Source organism: Furipterus horrens, unplaced genomic scaffold (assembly GCF_987537825.1).
Source record: "Furipterus horrens unplaced genomic scaffold, mFurHor1.1.pri manual_scaffold_4, whole genome shotgun sequence".
In the NCBI taxonomy this organism is placed as follows: Eukaryota; Metazoa; Chordata; class Mammalia; order Chiroptera; family Furipteridae; genus Furipterus; species Furipterus horrens.
This window is the reverse complement of record NW_028327174.1, coordinates 15,661,161-15,674,104: the sequence shown is the minus strand read 5'-3', so window position 1 is coordinate 15,674,104 and position 12,944 is coordinate 15,661,161. Positions and strand designations below refer to the sequence as shown.

Below are 12,944 nucleotides of genomic sequence, written 5' to 3'. Positions count from 1 at the left end.
CTTTCAGGATGCCCTTGCATGCCTGGAGCTAGTGGCTGGAAACATTGTTGCAAAGATCCGCTTTACTTCCAAGACTCAGGAAGATGGGAGGGATCTTGGACTGTGGGCTGATATGGAGAAGCAGACAGAGCCTACATAGGGTTCTATGAATGGTCAGAACTGTTTGCAACACCCACTGCGTGAGAGGACGCAGGGGGAGAGAGGAGGCAGGGAGGAAGAGGGAAGCAGCTGCGGACATTTTGGGCTGGCTCTGGCTCTAGGAGGCTCTCTCTCTCTCAGGCTCTCTCTCTGGCCCTCACTCTCTGGCTCTTGTGGGCTCCCTCCATCTGGCTTAGAGAAGGGATCTCCAGGCTGCTTTAAGAAGAGGCTCTTGCCAGGCTGCTTTGAGAAGGAGAGGAGATCCATGCGATTTGCAGGAAGAAGGCAGTTTACAAGGAGGCTGAGAATCCAGGCGGTCCTGCATTGAGAGCTGGAGGGCACCACAGCACAGAAAGGCCCTCCCCAATCAGAACTGAGCGATTGGCAGCTACTGGTAAAGCTGAACTGTGCCTAGGAAGTAGGGAAATGGTGTTTCTGACTTTCCTAAGACTGGCCAGGTCTGGGAGGGGGAGGCAGGACTTTGTGTAAATAAACAATTCTTTTTCTTTTCACCAAACTCTGGTATTCAGAGTTATAATTCTGGTGGCGGGCAATCGGGCCCCTAACTAAACAGCCCGTGGGTTCTGTTTCAATCGGAGCAGCCCAGGGGTTCTGTTACACAACCAACTGAGCCACACTGGCCTGGGTGGAGTAGAAAATTTAGAAGGTCAGGGAAAAAAAGTGAGTCCTGGGTGTCTGAGAATGTAGGCAAGTGAAAAACTATGAGGAAGTAGTTTTCTTTCTCCCAAATTGTTAACTCTCCTGAGCTTAGCACTCAAAATGCTTATTTGATCAAATGTGAATACAGTAATATATATCCTGATTCCTAATTTCCTGTTGATAACTTCCAAGTGACTTCCAAGCCAGGCATCCCTTCCTTTTAGCACTCACCTTCTGACCTTTGGAGTGACTATAAAAATCATCTGGCCAAACATCCTTCCCAAACATGACATCGTCATTCAGGTAAATAAACTTCTGGGACAGTCCTTTGATGCGATGAATGTGACTTTCAATAGCTGGGGAACTAAAGGTAGGCAAGTGGCTCAAATTTCGAAAAACATCCTTTTAACAGAAAAGAAAAACGAGAGAAAGGATGGATAAGAACATTTTGGCTTCACTTTTTTTTTGGAAGGAGGGCAGGCAAATGGAAGAATTAAAGGAAAGTGGAAATGGAGGTGAGGAAGGTGAAGGGAATGAAATTAGGAAAAAGTAAAAGAAGAAAAAAACCCACAGCCTTGTGACATATGGAAAGTCACGCACCTGATGTGTTACTATTGTCACTCGAGGATTATCAAGGTTCAGCCAGGATGGAATCTGCCCATTGGTGACAATGAAAATATTCCGAACCCAGGGTGCATGCCGCTCAATAGAGCGCAGTGAGTATCTCAGTTCTTCATTATCTTCAAAACGGCTGGCAGAAACATCTTCATCCTGCTTAGACTGAGAAGAACATTCGGTGCATGAAGATGTAAAATACTCCTGAAGTCACACCTCCTCCTCTGTCTCTCCCCCTGCCCTCTCTGCCCTCATGGTGCTCTGGCAGACTTTTAAAGACCCAGTCTTATAACCCAGTCCGAGAAAGACAAATACCATATGATTTCACTCATATATGGATATCTAATGAACAAAATGAACTATCAAGCAAAATAGACACAGGTCCCTAGAGAGCAGGCTGATAACTGTCAGAGATGGGGGTAAGGGCTGGATGGGAGGCAGAGGGATTGAAAAAAAAGGAAAAAAGACAAAAAAAACCCATGGACAGGGACAACAGTGTGGGGATTGCCTAGGAGGGAGTTGGGGGAGAGCAGGGTACAGGAAGAATAAGTGGTGATGGAAGGAAACTTGACTTGGGGTGGTAAACACACAATATAACATACAGATGATGTGTTAATGGAACTCTGCACGTGAAACCTGTATAATTTTATTAACCAGTGTCACCCCAATAAATTCAATAAAAAAGGGAAAAATAAAAAGACCCAGTCTTACTTTTAAACATTAAGAAAACTGCAAAAGACTCAGCATAGTTACGACAACCACACAAATACATAGCATATCTTTAACACACTTTTTAGGAAAGGTTCTTGGATCTGATTCTAGGTCACTTCAGTTAATATTAACTGATAACAATGACTGGAAAATTAGAAAAGCTCCAATCAACTCAAGTCCTCTTCCTTCCTCAAATATAGTGATTTATAAATCTTTAACAACCTAAACATATTCAGGTTTTAAAAGAATCTGCATCCCTTACCTGGCTGATGGCACTTAGGTCCCATAATAAATATGCAGGACTTATGGTGAGTTCTTTCCCATCAATGGTCATGTTCTTCTTAGTCTGCTTATTCAATTCTTGGAAATCTTTGGGATTGTTCAATTTTAGAAGTGCTACACTGGCCTCTGAATACAGCTGCAACTGTAAGATAACAGTAGGGTTACCGGCGGAAAAATTGAGCCCTAAAGAAGAGACACCTTGAAATTCCCAGTTTGATCTTTGAACTTTAAATATATATATAATATAGACTATATATTATACTCACATACAGTATATATATAAATATATTGTACATATTTAAAGATTAAGTTTAATATATTACATACATATATATTATGTAATATGTGTGCATGTGTGTGTATGAACAAATGAAATAGCAAGCCAATATCACCCACAAAAAAAGAAAAAAAGAAAACCTACAAAAGCTACAGACTTTCCTCAAATGAATGGAACAAACCAGGAATTAAAAACAAGAAGGAGTGGCAGGGGCTGTGGCAGATGGGACATCTCAGGCCCCACCTGAAAGCTGCAGCCACTTCTCAATGCACCAGCGCTGCCAGATCTCCTGAGAGGTCAGAATCCTTGCGTGTTACATAATATCTCCTAATTTCCTTTTTTTTTTTTTTTTTAATTAAAAAGAAATTTAATTAGTTTACATTCAATAAAAATATCCCAATTTTCAATGCTGGCTCAAATGTTTTTGATTGTCATACATTTTGTGTCATACAGTTTATGACCTGTGCTTAGAATATTACCAGCCTGCTTACACTGGGGGAAAACCCTGCACGCAACCTCACTGGAACTGGTGGGGAGAACATCTACCAGTAGGACATCCAAATGGCTTTTGTGCCCCCCCCACCCAACTAAAATGAGTGTCTTGGGCAGAGCTGACTGAGTGTTTCCAAAAGCACGTTTGGGGACAAAGCGTTCAAAATAGTCATAGAGCTAAGAGGGAACATCATAAGCATCAACACATTTTATAAACAGGCTTCCCCACCTCTACCCAAGTCCACACCACCCTTGATCTGTTTATATTCTAAGCCTATATCATACAATTTCCCACGAAAAAGGCCTTTCAGAACTCAGAAAAGCAGGGAAAGGACTAAAAACCACTAATTGAGGATAGCAAAATCCTTCTGCTGAACTGGCTCTTCTAACAGAGCCCAGAGCCTTCCTTTTTTAATTCATAAAACAGAAGCAGCCTTGGCTGGCATGGCTCAGTGGATTGAGCGCCGGCCTGGAAACCAAGGGTCGCTGGTTCGATTCCCAGTCGGGCACATGCCTGGGTTGTGGGTTAGGTCCCCAGTTGCGGGGCACATGAGAGGCAACCACATATTGATGTTTCTCTCCCTCCCCTTCTCTCTTAAGAAATAAATAAATAAAATCTTTAAAAAAACAAAAACAAAAACAGAAGCAGCCCTGGCTGGCGTGGCTCAGTGGATTGAGGGTTGGTCTGCAAACCGAAGGGTCGCTGGTTCGATTCCCAGCCAGGGGGCATGCCTGGGTTTTGCGCCAGGTCCTTAGTTGGGGCCATGTGATAGGCAATCACACATTGATGTTTCTCTTCCTCTCTTTCTCCCTCCCTTCCCCTCTCTCTAAAAATAAAGTTAAAACTTTTTAAAAAATGTATCATATGGGGGAAAAATGGGACAACTGTAATAGAAAAATAAAAAAAACTTGACAAAATTTATTATAGTTGGAATTACATAAATAGAATTAAGAAAGTCATTGTTTTTGCATAAAGAATTTAAGCCAGCCATCAAAAGTACAGATAACCTGTTCTGTAATTCTAGAACCAACAGCTAGGAAGCCAAGAAGCCAAATAAACATGGCTGAAATCAACGTTAATCTACGGTTTTATCTGCCCAAATTAGTACTAAAAATAACTCAGGGGAAGAAGGAATATAATATCTATTTTAAAATAGCTGCAAACTAAGAAATAATTCAACCCTAAGCTAGGCTATGTGGGCACTATCATATTTCCAGGTACCATGAAAAAGTCATGGAGGAAAATATTTTTAAAAAGAAAAAACTTAAATGTCATTCATATTATCATTATTTACAAAGGTAATACAATGTATCTTAAAACAGTGAAACAGGGAAAAAGAAACAAGTTGGGGGGGAAGAATATAAGATTCATGGTCAAGACAGGTACTGTGTAAGGACCTGCCAATCACAGCTCTCCCTCACCAGTACCTCCAGCTCCATCCTTCACCTCCAAATTATTCAATGACATCAACAGGAACAAAAAGTAAATATCAGTAAGCTAAACACAGTGGCAAAATTTAAAGAATATTTCTTTGTAATATCAAGAAAACCAGGTCCTAACAAATTCTGAGCCAAGAACGTCATGCCCTCTCTTCTAGGAGAAGAGACATCTACATTTTACAAATAGCATGTTTCTGACAGACAGCAAGCATCATCTTTTGTTTTTTTAAAGATATTATTTATTTATTTTTAGAGAGAGAGGGGAAGGGAGAAAGAAAGAGGGTGAGAAACCTCAATGTGAGAGAGAAACATTAATCGGGTGCCTCTCATACACTCCCAACCGGGGACCAAACCCACAGCCCAGGAATCGAACTGGCGACCTTTCAATTTGCAGGACAACACCCAACCAACTAAGCCACAGCGGCCAGGGCAGACAGCAGGCATCCTGACATAAGGTCAAATGGAAAGTACACCCACATGAATTGTGCTCTAAATCAACTAGACAAATGGCTCTGAAAACAATAAATGCTAAGGAAAAGGCATGTCACAGGTCTCCCTTCAAAGTCCACTCTAACAAATGGCATCACTGGTCAAGCATGTAGGAGTTAATAAGTTTAAATCCTAACTACATCAGTGGTTCAACTTGCTATTAATGAATACAGGTTTCACATTATAAAATGTCCCAAATATCTGAAGCCCGCTCCCTTTGAGTGAAATCTCTCAATAAATATAAAGGGTGGAGCCTGTGAACACCTACTACACGTGTGATTTCCCCCATCTTCTCCTCCCATGCCTGCATTTCCTTACCCTCTAAGGGTCTTGGTACTTTTGTGCATGGCTCTATTTCAGCAGGTATAACAGTGCCTGATACATAGTGGACGCTCACTTGTTAAACAAATGATCCTGCTTCTATCCAGGAAACCAGCAAACAAACAAAATAAGGCTCTTATATTTTACCCAAATTAAGAGTAAGGAGTGATGCCCTGGCCAGGTAGCTCAGTTGGTTAGAGCATTGTCCTGACACATCAAGGTTATGGGTTTGATCCCCGGTCAGGGCACATACAAGAAACAACCAATGAATGCATAAGTAAGTCAAACAAATCTGTCTCTCTCTCTCAAATCAATTAAAAAAAAGGAGTAAGGAGTGAGGATCTCCTATAAACCAAGGGGCATCTTAATGACAATATATTGTGGCAGAATTTCATAAAACCTCTTTGGGTTTTATGATTGTCAGCTATCCCTTGAATTAAATGGACCACAAGAGAAGAGTCATGCATTACAAGATTACAAAGGGTCCGAATATTTGAGAGGCGGGGAATAGTTATTTTTTACAAACCAGGGGTATGGACTTGGGGGGGGATTGCTGGGGGAGGGAGATGCTGGGTGGAGGGGAGCAAAGGGGAGAAAATTGGAACTGTTGTAACAATACAATCAATAAAAAACATTAAAAAAAATGAGATGTTCTATATTGGTTGCTCTATTTTCTAGGCTCTTACCAGTTTTATTTTAGAAGAAAGGTTTTCTGGCAATTTTGTTCTTAGTTGGTTTGTTTCCTTGAATGTTGGTGGAAACCCACTCAGGAAAGCCAAGTCATGCATTAGCACCAGCCCAGGGACTTCTTTGTCTGTTGTCTAAAATAAGAGGGGGGAGAAACAACTCACTTTCCACGTCATAAGGCTGGTGAAATCTTACAGCTGAAAAAACTAGCAATGATCTATTGTATCATGCAAGCTTCAAAGTAGGAATTAAGACCACTTAAATCGATATTCATGAACACTAGCAAGCCAACCTTAGAGAAAAAGTAAACATTAAAAAGCCTCTCAAAGTAAAACAGCTTTTTACTCATACTTGCATTCTAGTCTACTGTAAAAAACAAAAGTAATTGAAAGTAACATACCAAATAGCCCCTCCAAACTGTCTGTTTGCTGTTTCCCTTAAACATTTCAGTGTGGGCATCTTCAACTACAATAAAGAATACAATAAACAAGCCTATTTTTAATGAACACTTAACTATAATATCTGGCAGGACATTGTGCAAAGCATTTTGACAGTTTTTAAGATAGTGTAATACATAGTCTCAAAAAAAGGTAGTTAGGAGAGACCAAACCCATCCAACAGAAGGGGAACAATGTAATTCAGTGCGTAATTAATGTCCAATTTTGCAATATGGAAGGAGAGATTCGTGCGGGCAGCAGAGACGTGGAAATGACAATTTGACAGAAATCACAGTTGTAGGAGCAAACAGAAGGGGGCTCTTGAAAGCCAGGCCAGTGGCATTTAAATGAACAGTTAGGGACACACTATATATAGATCCTGGGGTTCCAGGTTCCTTGAGTCACAATGCATTCAGGTAAGGCTGAATAGAGCAGATTAAGCTGGGGGTCGGGGGCAGTGACAGAGCCCAACTGGGAGAGGTTTCTACAGTGATGGGGACAAATGAGATCAGCAAACTTGCTGCTGACATTCAGGATCATGGAAAACAGGAGAGAGGTCAGATGGGTGGAATTCTGATCTTCAAAATGAGCACAGAAAGCCAGGTCTGCAAACAATAGCCTGGCAAGATGGATGCCAATCCTGGATAAGAGTCTCAAATGTCCCATAAAAATATAGTTGGTGAGCGCTAAGAAAAGAAAGTTTCTGCTACGTACTGTTGATCTTTAAAGCAAGCATGACGAGTGCGTTATGAGTAAGCGTAACAGACGCATACCCATCTCTGTCTCTGTGATACGGTGGGTTCCACACGGATAGATCAGAGAATTCTTACAGATGCCGTATATTTGTATTTGTACGTAATCTTAGCCACGTAGCTGACAACGTCTCATGTCATCTTTACAGATGTAATGGAAATTACAGGCTAGGTCTCCAGTTGCAGGGGATATAACCAATTATGACTGGAGGGTGTGAAATTATAAAGCCCCAATCAACCGACAGAGAGGTTTCAGAGGTCTGCCATAGGTTCTATCTTATTCAAAACACCCATTAAGGTTTTGGAAGATAGAGAAGACATACTTGTGAGATATGTGGTTTTTCCATAAAGTTGACAAAGAAGCTATTATCCCGGGTAACTGAATGAGGGTTCTCCTCGTTCTTACTATTGAGAACAATGAGGCCAATCTAGCAAGGTAAAATCTCCTACAAACAAAGGTACGATTTTTAACTTGGCACCAGGAACCATCCACACAATCATAAATTAAAAGAGGTATTTGAGCATAGCACATATACATTATTTTCAAAACTTAGGAGTTTTAATAGACAGAGACTTCAGTATGAGACATCAATGTGCTACGGCCATCCTGAATTTCCATCGCAACTTTGCGCTGTTAAACAGGAGAGTGTTTAAAATAAGAAAGGTAATACTCCCCAACACTGACCACCAGAAAACCCTGTGGGGCTAACCTTCAGAATACCTAGAATCCAGCATCTCACCACAACTCAGATCCACGCTGCCTTCCCTCCTGCCTGAATTAGGACAATGTTGGCCCCTCTTCGGTCTATTCCCACCCGAGCAGCCAGACTGATCTCTTTGGAACACAAGTCAGATCACACTACTCTCTGCTCAAAACCCTCCAATGATTCCTCATCAAACCTGCTTAAAGCCGAAGTCCTTGTCATAGTTACCAGGGCCTACACCATTTGGCCCCCCGTTATTCCTCTAACTCATCTCTTGTCCCCGCTTCTCTCGGTCACTCTATTCCAGCCACAGCAGCCTCCCTGCTCTTCTTTAAACTTGCCAGTCTCACTCCTGCCTCATGGCCTTTGCACTGGCTGTTCCACTCGCCTGACTCACTCCTTGCTCACCTTTGTCGAAGTTTCATTCAAAAAGCGCCTTCTCAGTGAATCTGTCCCATCACCCAATTTCCCCTGCTTAATTTTTCTCCACAGCACCTATCTTCTACAATACAATTTACTTGCATGCTGTATTTATTGTCTGTCTCTTTCTACCAAAACGTAGACTCAATGAGGGCAGAGGCTTCTGTCCATCTGCTCACTGCTGCACTTTCAGCACTGAGAATACTACCTGGCACAAAGTATGCACTCAATTAACATTTGTTAAATGAACAGTCAATTAGCAGAACGAACCACACTGAAACAGAACGTTCCACTTCAGCTAACACACTTTGAAAGTAACAGAAACTAAAGTTCATTCTGAGAAGACCAAAGTAGGACACAGCCAAGCCCCTAAGACACAGCTAAAGAAACAAGAATGAAAAGAAATGTCATATGGCAAAAGGATTACATTAGTTCTGTTAGTACCCCAAGGGGCACAAACTTAACCAGTGTGAGAAACTTGGAAAGAAGCACTTTGCAATTCCTTGTAAAAGTCTATGTAGCCCAGAGGTAAAATGCACTGTCACAGAGGAAATTCACTTCCTCTCCACCAAAGGGGATAATCTTGACCAAAGGGGATAAGCTTGACTGATTTGCTGAGGAGATCCAGGTCCAAGCCCAAGGGCTAGATTGTGTGACTGCTGAAGGAATGTCCAAAAGACAGAGTCTAGGACACAAGTGACGATCAGAAATGACACGCTTGAGAAGGGGAAAGAAAAGGTAAATGGATGGCGATGATTAACTAGGACAAGGTTAAATGAGAAAAATGAAACGTCACGTACGGCTACACACTGTTTCATCTAAAGCCGGGGGTGGCAGTCCACAGCCAAATTCTAGCCTCTGCCTATGTTTGTATGGGCCCAAGCTAAGGACAGTTTTTACATTTTAAAAAGGTTAAATAATAAATTCTTGTATAAATACCTACATAACATTTGTCATTTCAGCTCTGGCCCAGAAAACCTAAAATATTTACTCTCTGGTCCTTCAAGAAAGATTCGGCAATCCCTGATCAATAAAACTGGGGAGGAAAGAGTGAGTCTGTGGCTGACTGTACGTGTAAGCTCCATGAGCAGGAATGTGTCTGTTTTGTTCTTTGCTGTTTCTCTGGTACCTAGAACCACCACCAACTCAGAGCAGTGGCTCCACAAACCTTTGCTGAATGAATGAATAAGTGGAACAGTTAAACAGAAACCCAAGCGGGAACTCAAAACACAGTGTTTAAAAGTCTACAGTTCAGTACAGATTTCACTTATCAAAATTCACAATCTTTTAAATCTTCACTACATTCTAAAATTAGTAGAGGAAAATCCAAGATTCTCTCCATAGATGTTATTACTGAGTTACAACTGTTAGCATATTGCCATTTCTTTTTTTCTTTAGGTGAAATGTTATCAGAGTACCTTCATTTAAGAAAACCTTAATTTAAAACACAAGCAAAGCTGAATTTATCCAAACAATAAATCAGATAACTTATTATAATTTGTCAAAGATTATCCCTTCACTTTCCCTATATATATTTAAAATATAACTTAAATAGAAAAACTTAAGTTATTTATACTAAATTGTCCAGAAACAGATCTATAGTGTGAAGGGGGAGATATTTGTACTTGGAAAGATTATAATTTCCTTTCAAATTACAAATAATTTGTTAAGTACCCAGAAGTGAGTACTACATTAGATACTGTTCAGGATACAAATTGGTGCAGGAGGGCTGAGGTTTCTGCTCAATAAAAAAATGAGATGAGAACACCATAGACTCCTACAATCAAAAACTAAGTTGTAAGCTAGGTGACAAGTACTACAGGAATGTGGCAAAGTAAAGAGAAAATCGCTGCGAATGTACTAGTCCGGCATCCTCATGGAGGAGAAAGAACTTGAGGCGGGGCTGGAAAGAACAGGAGACGCGCTAGGTGAGGAAGAGGAACCGGCGAGGCAGGCAGCACCACACGTGTGTGAGCAGCGCTGGCTTGGAGAAGAAGCAAAGAGGGCAGGGGCGTGAGGGTCAAGGGGCAAAGACAAAGCAATTAACACCAGGAAAAGGAGTTTGTATCGGTGAAAAACAAATATTCTCCTCTCCACTGTTCTCCTTTTAAAGGGAGTGAGTTGAGAAAGCCTATTTTCTGATTTATCGTATACACAGCTGTGCGCTAGACAGATTAGAGAACTTTGCAGAGCAGTGAGGCACCTAAGACTGGAGTCTGTGTAAAAAACTTCAGTCTGGTGTAGAGGAAATGAGTAAGAAAGGTAAGAATCTAAGAATCACACGCAAAAACAAAAAATCAAATAACAGGATGAGATTAATTATTAGATATGGAGGTAAAAATGAAGAATGGGTCAAAGATAGTTCCAAAGATTTAAGCAGGGAGGTGTGTATGTCATTGAAAGCATGGGAACTTGAGAATAAGACTCAGTGTTGTAAAGGAGCATCACAGTTTTCACTTTACACAAGTGGAAAGCATAGAGCCTCCAAGTAGAGAGGTTCAGGGCAGAGGAAGTATAAGAGACAAGAGGCTCAAGAAGGAGACGCAGGTATGGGGCTCATTGGCCAAGTGGGAGGACAGGTTCTCTAAGGATGTAGGTACAGCTTTATGGAAGTAATTACAACTTCATTTCAATTCTATAATCTGGCTAAATCAACTGTATATACAGATGCTTTGGACTGTAGAGTATGAATACTCCCGGTATGTTCTGTCCAAACTGCAGAAAACAACCTTGCTGAGTAGTTAGGCAGTTAAAAAAAAAAAAAAAAAAGCATCCAGAATAACTGAGAGCCGAGAGAGTAAGGTATATGCGAGAGTACCAGGTTAAAGGTCCTGACTTTCAGCACAGAAAGCATGTGCATTACATAGAGTAAACGCATGCAATTCCTTTCTGAGCTTACACCCGAGATACAATGGCAGCTTTCTTGTTTCTCCTTTTATTTCTTCAAAATTGCATCACTTTCATTCCAGTCACAATTTTTCAATTCAAAACATCCAATGACAACATGATTTTAAAATACCCACAAGAAGACCTTACCATTCTTAGTACTGTCGAAAACAACAACTGAAACATTAGTAGAAGGGTTTTTGGGTTTCGCAACATTGACTATGTCGCTGGCAGAATGAAAAGAAGGGTAAAGAGATGGTAGGTCCTTCAATGTGATGTTGGCCGGCAGGGCTGGGTCCAGAACAAGCATTGGCACCTTAATGCAGTGCGTCAGCAAACATTCCAACTGCTTCTCACTGGAAAGAAACACCAACATGCTCACAACTCCATTCCTGAAAAACTGATCAACACTAAACAGCTTGTTGGTACTACTAAATTTTCCAGCTGCTTCTCTATAGCCTATGTAAAAATTATAATATTTTAATAAACAAGGAATTTTATCTCAAGAGTAGAAGACTTAGTATAGTTAGCCAATATGACATACAAAATCACTAAACAAATGCACATCTAAATATAGAGCTTTCAAATTTATATTAATAAAATATGGTTGGCCTCAAAATTTACTCACTCAAAGTGGCACAAAAAATAAGCATTTCATTACTATCATTTAAAAGATTATTCACAATTCCAGAGAAATCCATTATTAGGCTGATTAGGAAGTAGATAAATTCTGGTTGACAGAGTGTCATCATACTGGACACAATTTACCAAGTCCAATCAGAATAGAATCGATGCATTCGCTATGACACAACACTGATGCAAACAAAAGCAAATGGGACAAGGTTCTAAGACGATTTTATATTAGACATTTCTATCTACACAAAGGAAATACCTAGAATAGACATATTATCTAAACAAACAAATGGGCAAAGGACACAGAGAATTCACAAAGTGGGAGCTATGACTAGTTAAACAATATATAAAACTGTCCAACTTCACTTATAATGAAGAAATGCAGAAGAAAATGAGGTATCACCTTCTGTTTAAATGAGCATTGCTCAAAAAATGGTGACTCAATGCTAGTGCAAGGACAGTAAACCTATTCCTCTCACAAGCTGCTGGTGTCACTCTAAATGGGTGTTTGCCATTTCCTCTTTGAAAAGCAATTTGGTAGTATATCCATATAGTAAAAAAACATACATATGCTTCTTCCTCAATAGTTTACTTCCATGAATCTAATCCAAGTTGGAGAAGAGAAACAGAAAAAACAAACTCACACACAGAAAATGCCACAGACACAAATAAAATATCACAAAGTACTGACAAAAGTGAAAATACGTAAGTATCCAACATTTGATAAGTTGTATGTAATACAGTTACTTTATGGGATATTATACAAATATTAAAACTGCAAAGTAAAAGCATAAAGGTAGTTTATCAACAGAGGAATATGTATGATGGCATAAAGTTTAAAAAAATAGGATAGGATAAAAAATTACTCACAGATTATAAATTATAACTATAAAAACATGCATGAAAAGGGAATAATAAAATGACCATAGTTGTTGAATGAGGGCCATAGAGGTCTGTGCGTCTGTTTTCTCACTCTCCTCTCAACCTTTCTGTGCTACAG

At 40.2% G+C, this 12,944-nt stretch overlaps 1 protein-coding gene across 1 annotated transcript in view; it reads right to left on the bottom strand.

Annotated features, from left to right (window-relative positions):
• Nucleotides 1-12,944, bottom strand: part of GNPTAB (N-acetylglucosamine-1-phosphate transferase subunits alpha and beta) — a 58,953-nt gene that overhangs the window by 23,003 nt on the left and 23,006 nt on the right. The window contains exons 5-10 of the mRNA XM_090272612.1: nucleotides 11,462-11,667; nucleotides 6,513-6,577; nucleotides 6,112-6,246; nucleotides 2,387-2,548; nucleotides 1,399-1,578; nucleotides 1,030-1,200 (exon numbers count right to left, since the gene is read on the bottom strand). Coding sequence (XP_090128738.1) covers nucleotides 1,030-1,200; nucleotides 1,399-1,578; nucleotides 2,387-2,548; nucleotides 6,112-6,246; nucleotides 6,513-6,577; nucleotides 11,462-11,667 — 919 coding nt within the window. The remainder of the gene's footprint in view (nucleotides 1-1,029; nucleotides 1,201-1,398; nucleotides 1,579-2,386; nucleotides 2,549-6,111; nucleotides 6,247-6,512; nucleotides 6,578-11,461; nucleotides 11,668-12,944) is intronic.